The 20,121-nt window shown below is 62.6% G+C and overlaps 1 protein-coding gene across 1 annotated transcript in view; it reads right to left on the minus strand.

The window, feature by feature from the left end:
• Positions 1-874: 874 nt before the first annotated feature.
• Positions 875-20,121, minus strand: part of LOC117642228 (probable G-protein coupled receptor 158) — a 46,382-nt gene continuing 27,135 nt past the window's right edge. The window contains 7 exon segments of the mRNA XM_034380183.1: positions 875-1,017; positions 6,532-6,848; positions 7,281-7,366; positions 7,600-7,800; positions 7,872-8,015; positions 8,102-8,225; positions 18,988-19,171. Of these exon segments, the coding sequence (XP_034236074.1) occupies positions 875-1,017; positions 6,532-6,848; positions 7,281-7,366; positions 7,600-7,800; positions 7,872-8,015; positions 8,102-8,225; positions 18,988-19,171 (1,199 nt within the window).

Here is a 20,121-nt window from a genome sequence, read left to right on the forward strand (position 1 = left end):
AAACGCACCGCGACCACGGCACTGCGAAACCAGCGAAACGCACCGCGACCGCAGTCCCGCCCTTCTGACTGCAGCACTCCACGCCCCAGCTAGCTGCCGCAGTTCCCAGGCCACCCACCGGCCCCGCCCCGCCCCGCCCCGCCCCGCCCCACCCGAAACCGCCCAAATCAAACGGTACCCTGGATGGTTTGCCGCCGGAAATTTTTTTTGAAAACCCCTCCCCGCCGAATTGCCCCCAAACCCAAAAAGCCATCCGCCGGCCGGCAGTGCAGAGGCCGAGCAGGCAGAACCGGAACGCCGGCACACAGTGGGCCGGGCCGGGGGGGGGTTCAAACTTTCGCTTTTGGGCCCCAATGCAAACCCCTGGTCCGTGTCCCCACCGCATGGACCCTTCGTTCCCGGAGGAATCCATGGGGGGCAAAGGGAATCCGATCGTGAAATTTGCACTCCGGAGCGCCCGCCCCGGTCAAGTTGCACCGCCTCCACCGGTCTTCCAGGCCCAACGGGCAGAGAACCGCAGGCAACTGCCAGCGTGAGAGAGCCGGTGGCCCAGTGGCTTTCGACGCCGGTTTGGTCGTTACCTCGCGCGCCACTCTCGCGGTGGTTCAACCCCCATTTTTTTTTCAAACGTGTGGCAGCGAGTGGAACCCATTTGTTTACCTTGCTGCCGAAGATGAGGGCGAGCAGGAGCGTGACGGTGAGCTGCGTGTGCGCGAACAGGATGATGAACAGCAGGTCGGGGTTGGCCGACGACTGCAGGAAAAACCTGAGAAAAAGAAAATCGAAACGTTGTGTAACAGGAAACAAAAAGGACGAATAAAAGGGAACCATCGGAGGCTTTGATAAAAAAAAACAGAGCGTAGGCGGGCGGCACCTACATGGACACGTTGAGGAAGATGGACAGCAGGAACTCGTTGTAGATGGCCATGGAGATGAAGCGGGCCTCGTTGAACTCGGTCGGCGCTTTGCGGACGACAATGCACAGTCGAACTCCCCAGAGGAGGAAAGATAACTCCACTGGAAAAAAAAGAAAAATGTTTCAGCGAGACTCATTTAAATGATGAACGGGGGCCGGGCGGGGCCGCCGGGCGCGGCCGGGTCAAGCGAGGGTCGCTTGCCGTTGACAATGGGTGCCTCTCTCGGCGGTACCCGGGCGGGGCGGGCGGGCGGGGGCGGGGCGGGGCGGGGCGGGGCGGGCGGGGCGGGGCGGGGCGGGCGGGCGGGGCGGGGCTGCGGTTGTAGACAGGGAGGGAAGGGGAATGACAGAGACTCACTTGGCTCTCCGGCTGCGCAATGCTGATTCATACAACATGGCCGCCTCGCGCCTCGCCGCGCGTCGCCTCGCCTCCACTTCCTGACAACCCGCCACACGCACTGGAGCCCTCGCCGGACACATCACAATCTCCACCCAAACGCCATGGTCGGCGGGGCCGCCGCCCGAACCGCTCGGACCGCCTGGACCGCCCGGACCGCCCGGGGGAAGGGGAAGCTCCATATGGTTCCTGTCGGGGTGCGGCCCCACGCCGCATCGCCCGCCGCGCACATTGGGAACGCACACTCGCGCACACAGACACACAGACACAACACACACACTGAAGCACACGCACACACGCACTCGGGCCAATTGCCTCCCAGCCCCTCCGGGCCCCGTGCCATGCCGGCTCCCAAAGTGTTTCGCACCCCACTGCGGCCGCGGAGCTAAAAGCCAGGCTTCGGACGCTGCCGCCGCCTGCCGCCACCGCGCCGCCGTCGGCCTGTGACGAGTGCCGCGTCGTGCGTAACCAATCAGGTGGCGGCCCGGCGGCCTGGCAGGGGTGACTTGTCGTTGCTAATCCCTTCCGTCTCTGTCCACCAGTCGTTCCTGCCTCCCCTTTTCCCCAGACAGGGCGCGGCGGGCGGGGCGGGGCGGGTTTGGCTTAGCTTTGTCCACGGCTTTGCCTCCCCAGCGGGACCGGACCGGACCGGCGCTGCCAGACCGGACTCCCTGGCTCTCCGCGGGACAGACGAAATGCTTATCTCATTTCGCTCCGGGACTGGTGGGACTGGGGTCGCCATGCCAGGCCATGCGCTGCCGAGGCTGCTCCCAGCGCTTCAGCGCTTCCAGCCAGCGGCGGGGATCGGCTGCAATAAGGCCTTGACGTCGCACAGTGGGCCAGAGGACCGGTGGAGGCGGCCAAAACTCTAGACGTGTTTTGAGCTTCAGAGTCGCTGAACAGGACTCGAACCGAGCGTGTGACCCCACCAATGGATTCCTCGTTCGGAGAGCAATCCATTGGTGGGGTCACACGTTCGGTTCGAGGCCTATTTAGCGACTCTGGAGCTCAAAACGCGTTCAGAGTTTTGGCCGCCTCCACTGGTCTTCTGGCCCACTGTGTGCCGCTGCATGCCCTGTCGCCGAGCCCTGCCATGCCCTGCAGGTCCGACTTCACAAAGACCGAACCGACCGCGCTGTTTCTTCCGCCTGCCGGGAAGCAGCACTGCTGCGGCTGCCAGTCCAAATTGTCGCAGCCCCCGACCACCCGAGAGCGGTGCCTTGAGGCGAAGGCACCAGAGTCCGTACAAATATACGTAGCATCGTTTCCATGCATCGCGTTAAATCTGCCCCAAATCAGTTTAACAATATTTTTCTTTTCACTCGTTCGGGGGTTGGGGTAATGACCGCTGCATCATGCCGGCTGCTGAAGACATTATTATTGGGCCAAGCCGATTGGTATCATCAGCCTGCGACCGACCGACCCTTCGGGCCTGTGGGCCTTTGGGCCTTTGGGCCTTCAGCTTGAAAATCCAATTAAAAATCGGATCCGGTCCGCGCCCTCCCCCCCCTCCCCTCGCCTCGTCCGCTTTCGCTTCCACCCCCGAGACCGCCCTGACGCGCTCCGGCAATTTTTCCAGGAAGACAAAAATCGCAGCCCCCTGTCAGGAGGACAGCCATTGAACCCGCGGATGCAATGCACGGTAAAAACGCGTCCTGAAAAAAAAAACAGGATCGGAGGGCCCGTTTCCAGGACGGTCCTGGAGGAAATGGCAAAACTTCCAGGACCGTCCTGGAACATGGTGCGTTTTTATGAGCCGGCAACCCGTTTCCAGGACTGTCCTAAAATCTCGCCTGGACGTTATTGATCCCGGACTGCACGACGCCTGACAGCGTTTTGTGCCGCGGGTACACTGTGCCTCGGTAGATGTACCCTTACGTAGTGCCACGTCGAGGCGAGGCGTACCCACGGGCTGGCCCGGCCGGGCTGGGCCGCGGCTACACTTCTCCAGCACCTGTAGCAGCAGCGCCGCGCCTGCATCGCCAGCTGCATCCCCGCCGGGGGATGAATTAGAAGCCACAGCTACAAGTCACCTGAGACTACTCTTCGGGGACCGTAGCAAAGGGGGTGGGGGGAGGGAGGACCTCGAGGCAGCTGCTGCTCGTCCTTTTCGTCCAGGCCGAGGACGCGACGTGACCCGGCGAGGCCGTCGCAGCGTCGCAGCCTGCATCTCGGCGTTCTTGCCCTGCGAAAGGGCCGGCAAGCCGTGGCATGCCGAAAGCAGTGAGGTACCGTTTCAATTAACCCGGCACAGTCCGTCCAGAGTGCTGCGGTCCGGCCGGCCCGACGGCCCCACGGCCACGGCCCGGGCTGGGTCTGGCCCGTCCATGTTAATTCATAGCGAGCCCTGCCGTCCTACCCGGCCGGGACGGCCAGGCACGGCCAGGCACGGCGCTGGGGCAGTGAGCTTAGTCTGCAGACTGATTCCGAGAGTCGTTGTCGTCGCTTCGTCTCTCTCGCACCCGCACAGGACGCCCCGTGAGTGCGAGAGAGACGAAGGCTGGCCGGTGCTTCGTGGCGCGGCGGCAGTGTGGGGCTGGCCGTCGGGCCGCCGGCCCCGGATCACCACCCGACGAGCAGCTTGTATAAATTCTGAGCGTTCATCTCTGCCGGGCAAAATATGCAAGTTTTAAAAGGACTGTCGCGTTGAGACGTCAGCTAGTCGCATCTAGGGGCCACTCCCGCCCGGCTTCATCAGTCCGCTGGAAGGTTGACCTTTTCCACCGCGGCCGGTTGAGTGCGCTGTGGCTGCGACTCTGCGACGGAATTAAAATGCGAGGGCCGCAGCGGTATCGAACCCGGGACCCGGGCCGCGGCGACGCAGTGCGTCGGGGCCGTTCCGATGACGGCACGTAAACAAGGCGGCTGGGCGCGGCCATATTTCTCGCCGCAGGAGAAGGCGGAGAAGACGCACCACTTGGCGGTGGCGGAGCACAGCACCGCGCAGCACAGCCAGGCTCCGAGTGCTCACTGGGGATCCTCGCCATTATCCTCTATTGCCGCGGAGCGCTGAAAATGATCCTGCGATAAATATCCCGCCTGATGCCTCTTGGCTGCAATGCCTGATGGGCCTGATGGCTGAGGGGTGAGTAACTGCACAAAACAGAGTGATATTTCAACCTGGTAGGGGCTCGCTTCGGCTCGGCTGGGCTCGGCTCCGCACGGCGCGGCACGATGAAGCGCCGCTGCTCAAGTATTTATCCAAGCGGCGCTGGTGTGGTCCCCATTCGAGTGAGAAACGCCGCCGCCGTGACTGCACTGCGTGGCACCGCGCGCCTCTGTGCCAATGAGCGGCAAATGTCCGCTTGTCGTTTCTTAACGAGTCGAGGGGGTGCCAACTTAACGAAAATTCCGACTCGAGGTGTCTGTATATCTCGTGGACGCTGCCAACGTCAACGTCAACTTAATTAAAAGCGTTGATTTCGTAATGTTTTGTTTGTCCTCATGATGGTTTGTCACGCACACTTTAACAAGTAACTAAAGTGAAATTTTTGTGAAGTTGGCACGAATCTGAGAGGGGCAAGCCCCCACCTGCGCCTGCCGGGCAGGCCACCCATCCTACGCCTCAGGCCCCGGACGCTGAACGGTGAAGGTCCCGAACGCCTGTGGAGTCGAGCATAGGCCGGCCCGCCGGCCGACCTCGCCGCGCAGTGATGCCTACCCTCGATTCCACAGGCGCTCCAACAAGGGTCCCATTCCGACCGACCTTGCCCGACAATGTTTACCCTCGACGCCCATAAAAAATAAACCCAAAGAGAAAAACAGCAACAAAAAAAACCAGATGGTCTAATCCGGTGTGAATATTTAATTATCAGACTACGTCGCCAGTTCTAGTTGCCAAGCCCGCCGCGGTTTTTTGCTCTTTCTCCCCGTTCAATGAATAATAAAGGAACTTGCGCTCGCCCCGCTTGTTGTTCGATGCGCCCTTTTTTTTGCCTCCGCCGTATATTTCAAAAAAAAGTATAATTAGCACTACAGGGAGCCTACAACAAACGGGCGACTCCACCGCAGGCAGCCCGCTCAACTTTAAATGAACGCGCCGAAGGGCGAGTCGCCGAACCTGGAACGCTGGAAAAGCTGGAATTCGGGCGGATGCAAATGCGTTTTGCTATTCAATTGCCGTCTATGCAGGGGGTCTGCCACGAAAATGAATTGGACGGTCGCAGCGAGGGGAAAGGGGCGGGGTGCTGGATGGGAAAAGGGGCCTGGAGGGGCTGGTGGAGGGGGTTGCAATCCGTTGCCACTCCTAGACACCTCCCTGACGTGACGCCGACGGGGGCCTTGGATTATATTCAGACCGAAATAAAAGAGGCCAAAGTGGACGAAGGACGAAGAGAAGGCTGTCCATCTGTCTGTCTGTCTGTCTGTCTGTCTGTCTGTCTGTCTGTCTGTCTGTCTGACTGTCTGTCTGTCTGTCTGTCTGTCTGTCTGTCTGTCTGTCTGTCTGTCTGTCCACCTGTCCTTCCATCCAACAGCCGCCAGGCCGACGTCCGCCGAGGCACTTAGGGAAACACTTGAGGTGGCAGCCATCCCCACTGGCGGCTGATTTATGTTGACCTTGAGGGCGGCCACGTCAGCCACGGCGGGTCACGGGGCCGCACAGGCAGGGCTGGCAGTCTGACGGAAGGGGAGGCAAGTTCGAAAGAGAAGCAATGTTTAGGAGGGTGGGGCAGGGCAGAGGCCGGCTTGGGAGGGCTGGCTTGGCCCCCCCGGGACACCTAGAGGACGAGGTACATTGGACGAGACAGGCGCACAGCTTTACAGCTCTCACGGTCCGAGCGGTACCTCATTGTCTGGGGGCAGCCCGCTTGCCGCTCCGTCTCTCTCTGTCTCTCTCTCGCACCGGCCGGGCACGACGCTCGATTGTTTTTATTCACTCGATCCCACGTAATTATCGTGGACATTCAGGGGGTCGCCTCGGACAACAACAATACGGCCGAAACCCGAGCCTCTCGCCTGGGAGGAGAAACAGCCTACAACGGTGTGGCGAAAAGAAAATCAAAATAAAGGGAGGGCAAATTTGGGTCTAATTTAACACATTTTTTCGCGCCAGTTTCGCCCTTGGAAAAATAACTCTGAAATATTGTAGTCCACTGAAAATCGTAGACATTGATGAATTTAAGTGAACTTCTTCAGGAACCACACATTTTTTTGTGACAAAATTTGAATTTTAAAAAAAATCATTCCAGTTTAGAAATAAATGGTGGAGCATACTCACGCACGGTGAAGCAGTGGTCCCACCAGTCGGTGCGGCACAGGAAGGCCTTGAGGTCGTCGGCGGTGCGGCCCACGATGACGGGCGGCGGGTCCACCAGGGTGCGCACCGCCAGCAGCACGCCGAACATCCCGGCCACCGCGCCCACCCGCTGCATCAGCTCCACGTCGGTGATCTTGACGGCCTTGGCGGAGCGCACGCGGAAAATCACGGAGATCCTGCCGGAGGGTGCCAGACGGCCCACCATTAATCATTTTTCCCTTCCGGGATGTACTACCTCCGGCCGGGGCGCGCCGCGCGCCGAGCCGCAGAGTGGATTCCTTTGCAGTCAAATGATCGCCGTCTGCGCACGCGTGGCGTGGCGCGGCGTGGCGTGGCGCGGCGTGGTGCCGAGGCCGCGGCGCGCGAAGCCGCGATATACATGTCACACAGCGTTTTGCGATCGCTTTTGCAAACTTGGCCTATAAAATGGCAACTTTGCTCATAACCCCCGTGGTGCACTAATTCGCGGCGCCGCGCAAGAAGAGCGAGGAGGGCAAGAAGAGCCAGAAACAAGGAACAAGAAAAGGGGCCAGGAGCAAAAAGAGCCCGGAAACCAAGGCAAAAAGGTCAAGGTGAAGGCGGGGAAGACGAAGACGGGCGGAGAAAAAGAGGGGGAGGGGAAAAAGAGGTTTCCTCCCGGGCGCCCTTGAGGTCCCCGCCCCAAAAGGGCGGGAATGCTTTGGGACGCCAGGGGGGGAGGGGATTCTCACCCCGGGGGCAAAAGGGGTTTGAATGGAAAAAAAAAGGCGCCCAGGACGATCACTCTGAGCAGGACGGGGCTGGCCGCGCGCACTACCTGTGGAGCAGCCAGGTACACCAGTGTATCAGACAGCCATGGTGGCCGCGGCAGCAAACGCAATAATATGATATTTTAAACCTGCAGCCTGGGTTCAAGTTACTGGTTTCCTTTTTTTGGGGGGTGGGGGTGGGGGGGGGGTGGAACCCCCCAAGGCAAGCCCCCAGTTTAGTGGCGGGCCGCAGTTTAGTGTCCGGTGGTGGGCTGGCGGGGTGGCCCCGGGGGCGGCCTACCTTGACGTGCTGGTACTTCCAGGTGAAGAGCAGCACGGCGGGCAGGCACAGGATGATGGCGCAGGACAGCACCAGCAGCGCGGTGCGCACGGCCCAGTTGAGGGCCAGCACGCACGGACGGCTGTCCTCGCAGGACTCACAGCCCTCGGCGCACTGTAGGCACTCGAAGGCCCCGGGCAGCGCGTACTCCGAGTCCTGGCCCTGCAACAAGCCTCACTTGTCGTTCTGGTCGCCTCGCCTCGCCGTCGCCGTCCTGGTTGCGGCGTGCTCACCCCCTGCAGCTTCTCGTACTCCTCCTCGATGTGGCTGCCGTTGAAGGCGCGGTGGCTGGACTTGGTCTCGGGGAAGTAGAAGCCCTTGCGGCACACGCACTGGTAGGAGCCGCGCCGGAAGCCCAGACCTTTGATCGCCTCGCACTGCGAACAGACAGAGAGGCGGCAGTGCCGCGGCACGCTCAAAGCGGGGAGGGGGAGGGAAATGGGAAAAAGGGGGCGTGTCTCACCTCGGTGGTCCGCTTCTTGCACTTGTCGGAGGCCGCGAAGATGTTGAGCTCCGTGGAGCCGGGCCGCGACGGGCACTGGTCAATGTCCACGCGCCGCAGGTCGATGTCGATGCCGCTGGTGCCCCTGCGGACCGAAGCAGACGCCGTGTCTGTTACAGTGGCGTAGTCCCGGCCCGCCGCCGCGCCGCGCAGCGCCGCGCAGCGCGCTTCCGTCGGTCTCCGCCTAACCTTAACGCCTCGTGTAAAATTCAGACAACCCGAGCGGACCACAAACGGCGTGCTTAATGCAGCGCCACTGGAAGCATTCCTCTATTTCCTGCGGGGGCGCCCTCCCCTCCCTCCCTCCCCTCCCCTCCCCTCCCCTCCCTCCCCCCCCTCCCATCCCCTCGCATTCCGACCCTTTTGGCCAGTAAGTGGGGCCGGGCGGGCGGGCCGGGCGGTCCCCGGTGCACCGTGCGCCCTCCGCCCGCCCCTTTCCCGGAACCGATACCCGCGGCGCTGGAGGGCCGCACTGCACGTGGAACGCGCAGCAGGACTCTGCTTGCCGGGCTCATGCGATATTCATCCCCAAAGTGGCGGAGGGAGGGCGACCGGGAGACCGGCAGCCCCAGGCCGCCCCCGGCCGCCGTCGCTCAGTCAGACTGTCCCGCACCGGCACCCGCCTAATCCCAACGGGAACGAACAAGGCACTGCACTGCAAGGAGGCAGCTCTGGCGAAGGCGGCGAAGGCCAATGCCTGGCCCAGCCAGCCAGTCGTTTCGACGTTCTATCTCTCTCGCAGCATTACGTGATGCGCCATGAGTGCGACTGAGAGAGAGAGAGAGAGAGATAGAGAGAGAGAGAGGGCTGACTCTCCGGAGACGGAGTCTATGTAGCTTGACCCACCTCAAAGATGACCTACCTATATATTAATCAATAAAAATATTAATATAAATATTAGAATATAAATATGGGAATATAAAAAGGAGTAATATAAATATTACCAAAAAAAGTTGACCCACCCCAGAGTTGACCTACCCTATATTTTTGACTTGACCGACGAAGCGCGACGGCCTCGCGGCAGGGGAAGCGCGACAGTGTCGCGGCAGGGGAAGCGCGACAGTGTCGCGGCAGGGGAAGCGCGACAGTGTCGCGGCAGGGGAAGCGCGACAGTGTCGCGGCAGGGAAAGCGCGACAGTGTCACGGCAGGGGAAGCGCGACAGCCTCGCAGCAGGGGAAGCGCGACAGTGTCGCGGCAAGGGAAGCGCGACGGCCTCGCGGCAGGGGAAGCGCGACAGTGTCGCGGCAGGGGAAGCGCCAGCGTCAAACAGCGAGGCTGTGCCAGCCTCAAACAGTGAGGCTGTGCCAGCGTCAAACAGCGAGGCTGTGACAGCGTCAAACAGCGAGGCTGTGCCAGAGTCAAACAGCGGGGCTGTGCCAGCCTCAAACAGCGGGGCTGCGCCAGCCTCACACAGCGAGGCTGTGCCAGCCTCAACAGCGAGGCTTGCCAGCGTCAAACAGCGAGGCTGTGCCAGCGTCAAACAGCGAGGCTGTGCCAGCGTACAACAGCGAGGCTGTGCCAGCGTCAAACAGCGAGGGGCTGTGCCAGCGTCAAACAGCGAGGCTGTGCCAGCGTAAAACAGCGAGGCTGTGCCAGCGTCAAACAGCGAGGCTGTGCCAGCCTCACACACGAGGCGGTGCCAGCCTCACACAGCGAGGCTGTGCCAAGGTCAAACAGCGAGGCTGTGCCAGCGTCAAACAGCGAGGCTGTGCCAGCGTCAAACAGCGAGGCTGTGCCAGCCTCACACAGCGAGGCTGTGCCAGCCGCACACAGCGAGGCTGTGCCAGCGTCAAACAGCGAGGCTGTGCCAAACAGCGAGGCTGTGCCAGAGTCAAACAGCGAGGCTGTGCCAGCCTCACACAGCGGGGCTGCGCCAGCCTCACACAGCGAGGCTGTGCCAGCCTCACACAGCGAGGCTGTGCCAGCGTCAAACAGCGAGGCTGTGCCAGCGTAAAACGCGAGGCTGTGCCAGCGTCAAACAGCGAGGCTATGCCAGCCTCACACAGCGAGGCTGTGCCAGCGTCAAACAGCGAGGCTGTGCCAGCCTCACACAGCGAGGCTGTGCCAGCCTCACACGGCGAGGCTGTGCCAAGGTCAAACAGCGAGGCTGTGCCAGCGTCAAACAGCGAGGCTGTGCCAGCGTCAAACAGCGAGGCTGTGCCAGCCTCACACAGCGAGGCTGTGCCAGCCTCACACAGCGAGGCTGTGCCAGCCACACACAGCGAGGCTGTGCCAGCCTCACACAGCGAGACTGTGCCAGCGTCAAACAGCGAGGCTGTGCCAGCGTCAAACAGCGAGGCTGTGCCAGCCTCACACAGCGAGGCTGTGCCAGCGTCAAACAGCGAGGCTGTGCCAGCCTCACACAGCGAGGCTGTGCCAGCGTCAAACAGCGAGGCTGTGCCAGAGTCAAACAGCGAGGCTGTGCCAGCCTCACACAGCGAGGCTGTGCCAGCCTCACACAGCGAGGATGTGCCAGCCTCACACAGCGAGGCTGTGCCAGCCTCACACAGCGAGGCTGTGCCAGCGTCAAACAGCGAGGCTGTGCCAGCGTCAAACAGCGAGGCTGTGCCAGCGTCAAACAGCGAGGCTGTGCCAGCGTCAAACAGCGAGGCTGTGCCAGCCTCACACAGCGAGGCTGTGCCCGCGTCACACAGCGAGGCTGTGCCAGCCTCACACAGCGAGGCTGTGCCAGCCTCACACAGCGAGGCTGTGCCAAGGTCAAACAGCGAGGCTGTGCCAGCGTCAAACAGCGAGGCTGTGCCAGCGTCAAACAGCGAGGCTGTGCCAGCCTCACACAGCGAGGCTGTGCCAGCGTCAAACAGCGAGGCTGTGCCGGCCTCACACAGCGAGGCTGTGCCAGCGTCAAACAGCGAGGCTGTGCCAGCGTCAAACAGCGAGGTTGTGGCTGCGTCAAACAGCGAGGCCGTGCCAGCGTCAAACAGCGAGGCTGTGCCAGCGTCTAACAGCGAGGCTGTGCCAGCCTCACACAGCGAGGCTGTGCCAGCGTCAAACAGCCAGGCTGTGCCAGCGTCAAACAGCGAGGCTGTGCCAGCGTCAAACAGCAAGGCTGTGCTAGCGTCAAACAGCGAGGCTGTGCCAGCGTCAAACAGCGAGGCTGTGCCAGCGTCAAACAGCTTGGCTGTGCCAGCCTCACACAGCGAGGCTGTGCCAGCGTCAAACAGCGAGGCTGTGCCAGCCTCACACAGCGAGGCTGTGCCAGCCTCACACAGCGAGGCTGTGCCAGCCTCACACAGCGAGGCTGTGCCAGCGTCAAACAGCGGGGCTGTGCCAGCCTCACACAGCGAGGCTGTGCCAGCGTCAAACAGCGAGGCTGTGCCAGCGTCAAACAGCGAGGCTGTGCCAGCCTCACACAGCGAGGCTGTGCCAGCGTCAAACAGCGAGGCTGTGCCAGCCTCACACAGCGAGGCTGTGCCAGCGTCAAACAGCGAGGCTGTGCCAGCGTCTCGCGGCAGGGGAAGCGCGACGGCCTCGCGGCAGGGGAAGCGCGACAGTGTCGCGGCAGGGGAAGCGCGACAGTATCGCGGCAGGGGAAGCGCGACAGTGTCGCGGCAGGGGAAGCGCGACAGTGTCGCGGCAGGGAAAGCGCGACAGTGTCGCGGCAAAGGAAGCGCGACAGTGTCGCGGCAGGGGAAGCGCGACAGTGTCGCGGCAGGGGAAGCGCGACAGTGTCGCGGCAGAGGAAGCGCGACGGCCTCGCAGCAGGGGAAGCGCGACAGTGTCGCGGCAGGGGAAGCGCGACAGTGTCGCGGCAAAGGAAGCGCGACAGTGTCGCGGCAGGGGAAGCGCGACAGTGTCGCGGCAGGGGAAGCGCGACAGTGTCGCGGCAGAGGAAGCGCGACGGCCTCGCAGCAGGGGAAGCGCGACAGTGTCGCGGCAGGGGAAGCGCGACAGTGTCGCGGCAGAGGAAGCGCGACGGCCTCGCAGGGGGGGAAGCGCGACAGTGTCGCGGCAGGGGAAGCGCGACAGTGTCGCGGCAGGGGAAGCGCGACGGCCTCGCGGCAGGGGAAGCGCGACAGTGTCGCGGCAGGGGAAGCGCGACAGTATCGCGGCAGGGGAAGCGCGACAGTGTCGCGGCAGGGGAACCGCGACAGTGTCGCGGCAGGGGAAAGCGCGACAGTGTCGCGGCAAAGGAAGCGCGACATGTCGCGGCAGGGGAAGCGCGACAGTGTCGCGGCAGGGGAAGCGCGACAGTGTCGCGGCAGAGGAGCGCGACGGCCTCGCAGCAGGGGAAGCGCGACAGTGTCGCGGCAGGGGAAGCGCGACAGTGTCGCGGCAGGGGAAGGGAGAAGCGCGACAGTGTCGCGGAAAAAGGAAGCGCGACGGCCTCGCCGGGGAAGCGCGACAGTGTCGCGGCAGGGGGAAGAGCGACAGTGTCGCGGCAGGGGAAGCGCGACAGTGTCGCGGCAAAGGAAGCGCGACAGTGTCGCGGCAGGGAAGCGCGACAGTGTCGCGGAAAAAGGAAGCGCGACGGCCTCGCAGCGGGGAAGCGCGACAGTGTCGCGGCAGGGGAAGAGCGACAGTGTCGCGGGAGAGGAAGCGCGACGGCCTCGCAGCAGGGGAAGCGCGACAGTGTCGCGGCAGGGGAAGCGCGACAGTGTCGCGGCAGGGGAAGCGCGACAGTGTCGCGGAAAAAGGAAGCGCGACGGCCTCGCAGCAGGGGAAGCGCGACAGTGTCGCGGCAGGGGAAGAGCGACAGTGTCGCGGCAGGGGAAGCGCGACAGTGTCGCGGCAGGGGAAGCGCGACAGTGTCGCGGCAGGGGAAGCGCGACGGTGTCGCGGCAGGGGAAGCGCGACGGCCTCGCGGCAGGGGAAGCGCGACAGTGTCGCGGCAGGGGAAGCGCGACAGTGTCGCGGCAAAGGAAGCGCGACAGTGTCGCGGCAGGGGAAGCGCGACAGTCTCGCGGCAGGGGAAGCGCGACAGTGTCGCGCGCAGAGGAAGCGCGACGGCCTCGCAGCAGGGGAAGCGCGACAGTGTCGCGGCAGGGGAAGCGCGACAGTGTCGCGGCAGAGGAAGCGCGACGGCCTCGCAGCAGGGGAAGCGCGACAGTGTCGCGGCAGGGGAAGCGCGACAGTGTCGCGGCAGGGGAAGCGCGACGGCCTCGCGGCAGGGGAAGCGCGACAGTGTCGCGGCAGGGGAAGCGCGACAGTATCGCGGCAGGGGAAGCGCGACAGTGTCGCGGCAGGGGAAGCGCGACAGTGTCGCGGCAGGGAAAGCGCGACAGTGTCGCGGCAAAGGAAGCGCGACAGTGTCGCGGCAGGGGGAAGCGCGACAGTGTCGCGGCAGGGGAAGCGCGACAGTGTCGCGGCAGAGGAAGCGCGACGGCCTCGCAGCAGGGGAAGCGCGACAGTGTCGCGGCAGGGGAGCGCGACAGTGTCGCGGCAGGGGAAGCGCGACAGTGTCGCGGAAAAAGGAAGCGCGACGGCCTCGCAGCCGGGGAAGCGCGACAGTGTCGCGGCAGGGGAAGAGCGACAGTGTCGCGGCAGGGGAAGCGCGACAGTGTCGCGGCAAAGGAAGCGCGACAGTGTCGCGCGGCAGGGGAAGCGCGACAGTGTCGCGGAAAAGGGAAGCGCGACGGCCTCGCAGCCGGGAAGCGCGACAGTGTCGCGGCAGGGGAAGAGCGACAGTGTCGCGGCAGGGGAAGCGCGACAGTGTCGCGGCAAAGGAAGCGCGACAGTGTCGGCAGGGGAAGCGCGACAGTGTCGCGGAAAAAGGAAGCGCGACGGCCTCGCAGCCGGGGAAGCGCGACAGTGTCGCGGCAGGGGAAGCGCGACAGTGTCGCGGCAAAGGAAGCGCGACAGTGTCGCGGCAGGGGAAGCGCGACAGTGTCGCGGCAAAGGAAGCGCGACAGTGTCGCGGCAGGGGAAGCGCGACAGTGTCGCGGCAGGGGAAGCGCGACAGTGTCGCGGCAGAGGAAGCGCGACGGCCTCGCAGCAGGGGAAGCGCGACAGTGTCGCGGCAGGGGAAGCGCGACAGTGTCGCGGCAGGGGAAGCGCGACAGTGTCGCGGCAGAGGAAGCGCGACGGCCTCGCAGCAGGGGAAGCGCGACAGTGTCGCGGCAGGGGAAGCGCGACAGTGTCGCGGCAGGGGAAGCGCGACAGTGTCGCGGCAGGGGAAGCGCGACAGTGTCGCGGCAGGGGAAGCGCGACAGTGTCGCGGCAGGGGAAGCGCGACAGTGTCGCGGCAGAGGAAGCGCGACGGCCTCGCAGCAGGGGAAGCGCGACAGTGTCGCGGCAGGGGAAGCGCGACAGTGTCGCGGCAGGGAAAGCGCGACAGTGTCGCGGCAAAGGAAGCGCGACAGTGTCGCGGCAGGGGAAGCGCGACAGTGTCGCGGCAGGAGAAGCGCGACAGTGTCGCGGCAGAGGAAGCGCGACGGCCTCGCAGCAGGGGAAGCGCGACAGTGTCGCGGCAGAGGAAGAGCCTCGCAAAAGGGGAAGCGCGACAGTGTCGCGGCAGGGGAAGCGCGACCATGTCGCGGCAGGGGAAGCGCGACGGCCTCGCGGCAGGGGAAGCGCGACAGTGTCGCGGCAGGGGAAGCGCTACAGTATCGCGGCAGGGGAAGCGCGACTGTGTCGCGGCAGGGGAAGCGCGACAGTGTCGCGGCAGGGAAAGCGCGACAGTGTCGCGGCAAAGGAAGCGCGACAGTGTCGCGGCAGGGGAAGCGCGACAGTGTCGCGGCAGGGGAAGCGCGACAGTGTCGCGGCAGAGGAAGCGCGACGGCCTCGCAGCAGGGGAAGCGCGACAGTGTCGCGGCAGGGGAAGCGCGACAGTGTCGCGGCAGGGGAAGCGCGACAGTGTCGTGGAAAAAGGAAGCGCGACGGCCTCGCAGCAGGGGAAGCGCGACAGTGTCGCGGCAGGGGAAGAGCGACAGTGTCGCGGCAGGGGAAGCGCGACAGTGTCGCGGCAAAGGAAGCGCGACAGTGTCGCGGCAGGGGAAGCGCGACAGTGTCGCGGCAGGGGAAGCGCGACGGCCTCGCGGCAGGGGAAGCGCGACAGTGTCGCGGCAGGGGAAGCGCGACAGTGTCGCGGCAAAGGAAGCGCGACAGTGTCCCAGTGACAGTAGACGATACTTCAAAAAAATTTATAATAAAAATATAGGGTTGGTCAACTGTGGGGTAGGTCAACCTTTTTTGTTAATATTTATAACACTATTATTTATAGTCCCATATTTTTATTCAAGCATTTATATTTATATTTTTATTAATAAATATATTGGTATGTCGACTGTGAGGTAGGTCTAATGAACAGCCCCGCGGAGACGCTCGGCTGGATGCGGGCCATTATTTAGACGGGCTAAGTCGTCGCGAGTCTCTGCGCGGCGCGGCCCACCGAACCCACCTAGCCCAGCAAGCCCACCACCAAGCCCACCACCAAGCCCACCACCAAGCCCACCACCAAGCCCACCAAGCCCACCAAGCCCACCAAGCCCACCAAGCCCACCAAGCCCACCAAGCCCTCCTAGTCTACCAAGCCCTGAGCCTCGGCAGGGGAGGAACAGCTCGAGTGAGAGTGTCCCGGACGGTGCCTGGCAGTGCGCTGGCGGGGCCGAGGCCAGGCCGAGGCCGGCAGCAAACATCGCGAAGGCCGAGCTAAGACTGAAAGCCTAGCTGACTAGGTGGAGGCCACCGCGCGCTCCAGCCACCTACCGCCTGTGACGACCTCGACGAAAAAAAAAAGTTTTCCCTAATTGCGCGAACACACACAAATACACGCACCTACACAGCCCCGCACACAAACACACACACTGACACACTTACGTGAATGTTTACAGGTAAACAGGCACGGCGTGTAAGCTCGCTGAGTTAACAGCTCGGAATCTTGTGCCCAAAGCAGCTTCTCGGCGCTGCCCGACGAAACACGAAAACAAAGTTTCGTTCGCAACGCCGCGTGTATAATTAGCGGCATTTCGCGTAATTTGGTGGTAATCACCTGGCCAGCTCTCCAGTAACCACTCGCCGCATTCTTCACGACACTGTGCAGCCAGGCCGAGCCGGGCCGAGCCGGGCCGAGCCGGGCTGCAGAAAACACGAAATGTGACATGCGGCTGAGGCTCAAGGCTCAAGTTTGGCAAGGTGGCGGGGCGGGGCCAGGGTTTTAAAATTACCGGTCATTTTCAACCCTGACGGTCATTTACGGTAAAATTGGTCATTTACCGTTAGTAACGGTAAAAATCGAAAACGAAAACGAAAACGCGAAAACGGAAACAAAAGGGCGAAAACGAAAACGGAAACGCGAAAACAAAAACGAAAACGCGAAAACGAAAACGCGAAAACGGAAACTAACTATACAACGCAATTTTTGCCTCTTTCTCAATACTCTCGTTTATTACGTATTTTACCGGGGCCCGGTGAAATTACCATAAATCACCGGTAAATTACCGTTTCTTACCGGTAAATCTACCAGGCTTTAAATCCCTAGGCGGGGCGTACCGAGGCGGCTTTGGGCTAAATATTTATCACCAAACAGGAGAAGGGTCGGATGGCTGTGATGGAGACACAGCTCGGATGGGATCCGTTTCAAAAGACGAGCTGTGGGGCGTTGCATGTGTGCATGAGAGAGGCAACGCCAGCGCGCGAGTGTGTGTGTGTGTGTGTGTGTAGGGGTGTTGCGTGTGTGTGTGTGTGCATGTGTGTGTGGTGGATCACGACGGAAGGTGTTGGGCGGGTAAACCTCATCCCCTCCTTGCCGACTTCCCTCTTCCCTTCTCTCTCTCTCTCTGTCTCTCTTCTCTCTCTCTCTCTCTCTCTCTCTCTCCCCCACTCTCCACGCTGTCAAACCCCCAAGTCCCACTGCTGCCCCCACCCCACCCCTCCCCTCCTTTGCGCCTTTCTCGGCTCGCAGACTAGCCGCGCGGGGATCACCGCGGCGCGGTCGCGGCACGGCACGCCACGGCACGCCACGCCACGCCACGCCACGCCACGCCACGGCACGGCAGGGCGCGGCGCAATGTATCCGACATGAGAAATCCATAAAGCAACAAAGTTGTCCTGGGGCACAGGTCTTATCGATGGAGTGGGACGGAGGCAGCCGAACGCACGGCGGCCCGCGGCCCACGCCATTGTGCGCGAGGTGTTGTCGCTCCGTTCGGCGGGAAGGAGGAGCCGAGCGTGGTGGCGGTGGTGCGTCATCGCGGTCATCGAGGTGGCCGTCAACACGGCCCGACACGGCACTGCAAGTGGGCGCTAAATGAAATCGCGGCAGCGCGGCGTACAGGGGAAATGGAACGGCCGCGAACGCGGATTAGCCGTGTCAGCGCGTGGGGTGTGGACGGCCTGGGCGCGGCCAGGATCACCAGGACACGCGCGCGGCCGCCACAGAACGCGGCGCGGGCACAGCGGGGGCAGTTTATTTTGCCAGCCTTCATTTCATTAAACAGGAAGAAACATCCGGTGTCGGCTTACTGGCTGCGCGCGCGGCTCGGCTCGGCCCGGCCCGGCCGCGGCTTTTGGGCTGCACGGCTCTAAGCCGGGGATGACGCGGACCGAGTAATCAGAGGGTCTATGTAGAGATCAAAAGAAGAACAAGATGGCAGAGAAATATGAAAAAAAAATGAATAAAAACAAAGTGGGGCGTTTGAATGAATGAGCGCCCGAGGCGGCCCGCTGAGCCGCTTAGCTTGGGTCCTGGGTTGCCTACACTGCAGGCCGGCCACTGAGGCAGGCCACTGCAGGTGAGGACGGCCGGAGCGCCCTGTCGACGACCAAGTCCTCGAGGAGACGGTCGCCGAGGCCGAGGGCCCTGCCACCGGCTTGCGCCCCGCCAGCCTCGCCCCCTCGGGCCGGTGCAGTGGTACCAACGGTACCGGATCACCGTATTTCACTCACCTGCCGCAACTCCTAATCTACTCGCTGCACTAAGACAGCCGGGCAGACAGCCGCGCGGAGGGGAAGACAGATGGTCGCGTGGAAGCGGTGTTCAAGGCGGCCACCAACGGGTACCCACGGGTACCAACGGGTACCGGATGCGACGGTGTCGGGGTAAGGACCCCCTCCCCCACCCCTCCCCTGCCCCATAGGGGACGCCTCGCTCTGCCGCCTTGCTCTCAGTGACGGAATTTTTTGGTGTCCCTCGTCGGACATTGCGTTTAAACGCCCGCTGTTCTACACAGGCAGACTTATTGGCTGAGCCCTACTTGAGCTAAAACTTTATCCCCGATAAATCGTGTCGGGCAAGAGCGAGGCTGGTGGAATGCCCCACCTCCAGCGGTCGGTCGGCCAGGCTGGCAGGCGTGACAACGAGTTTGGCCCGGAAGCACCTCCTGCTCCAGTCCACTGACGGTCGTGTAATCTCGTTTCGACACAGGGAGGTGGAATAATTATTTCCCCATACATATTCCGTCCACCGAGATTGATTTTCATTTAAAATGTTTGTTTTGAAGCATTTTTGAACGGAGCCGGGAGTGAGCACGGTTGGTGACGGTGGAGAGGAGGGGAGGGGGAGGCAACTCCGCACCTTTCATTCCGAAATCAGTCGCGGTGCAAAGAACGCTCGAGCCAATATCGTCAGGATAGTATGCCTGTGTCATAGCTCCTTTCTCTCATGTTTTGTTGTTCTCGTTTGCTTTTGGCAGTGTAGCCAATGGCACCGTGGCCGAGATTGGAGGCGCGGTGGCGCGGGGCGTGCGGGCTTTCGGCAGCAAAGTTGCCGGCGGCTCCGGAAATACGGATAGGCTATTTTGCATGATTTTCTGTGGACCTTGACCGGGGTGGGCGCGTCCGCCAGCGTCCGCGGACTCGCGTCGCGTCGCGGCCCGGGAGGGAAAGGGGGAGGGGGGATGTGTGCGCCAACGGTGGCCTTGGCTACATCCAGAGGACGACGACGACTCACTTGAAGTGGTAGGTGCCGTTGGCGAAGCCGAAGAAGGGCACGGTGTAGGTGAGCATCCAGATGTTGCCGCCGCCACAGTCGTAGTACGGCTTGCTCCACTTGCCGTCCTCGTACGTGACGCTCAGGATCTCGTCCGCCACGCGCTCCGTGTGCGCCGTCGAGTTGAACGTGTACGTGTTGAAACCTGCAACACCAATGCCGTTCAAATTGACGTAGTCGTGGTGCGGTTTGGTTCGCAACAGCCAAAAAATCACACGCGTTGTCCTGGTGAGGTGAGGGAGGTCCACGCTGCCCCCACCGCCGTTACTGCCTTCATTGCCTTCCCGACGCGCGGCGGCGCGGCCCGGCTGCTGGTCTAAGCACGGGGTAGCTCTGCGTGGAGCGCGGCGGCGGCGCGCTGTTGAGCGGTGCTGGCTTTACCGGAGAGGTTTGCATCTGGAAGATATTGTATACGCAAACGGAGTATGGCCGAGGCAGCCCCGCTCCGCCCCGCCCAGCGTAGTCATGCCCTATCCGGCCATTGCATACGCATGCAAACGGCTACATTGCATCGCAGCAGTCACCCTTGCGCCCCTCCCCCTCCCCCAACCCCGTCGTCTTTCCCCCGGGCATCAGGGGAAACTTGTCAGCCAAGTATTGACTGCCAAGTTGAGGCCTGCCGCTCTGGAAATAGCATATTCAGCAGGCGAAACCGACACCGGCAAAAAGGAAGGGGAGAGATGTGGAGGACGCCGGCTGCACCGTGTCTGACGTCCCAGTCTGTCCTCGCCCCTCGCATGGCAGCAGTCTGTCTGTCTGTCTGTCTGTCTGTCTGTCTGTCTGTCTGTCTGTCTGTGCCTGCTCGGCCGTCCGCCCGCCGGTCGAGCCGGGGCACATAGGGCGTTCACACCGTCTGCACGCCAGACAGCCCCGCGCCGCGCGTCGCCGCGCAGGTGCTAAGGTTCCTCTCCACGGCGGGGCGGGGCGCTGTCGGGAAGAGAAGGTGGTAAAGTTGGCGACTCTGGTCGACCTCATTACTGCCGACGGGTGATATTTTTAAGCGGGTCGCCGAAATGGCCGTAAAGTTGCTTAATTAGTCGAATTTGGCTCCTGCCCTGGCTGAGCTGGCTGAGCTGGCCGCCCTGGGCCAATCCG

The sequence above is a fragment of the Thrips palmi genome, unplaced genomic scaffold (assembly GCF_012932325.1).
Source record: "Thrips palmi isolate BJ-2018 unplaced genomic scaffold, TpBJ-2018v1 HiC_scaffold_16, whole genome shotgun sequence".
NCBI classification, from domain to species: Eukaryota; Metazoa; Arthropoda; class Insecta; order Thysanoptera; family Thripidae; genus Thrips; species Thrips palmi.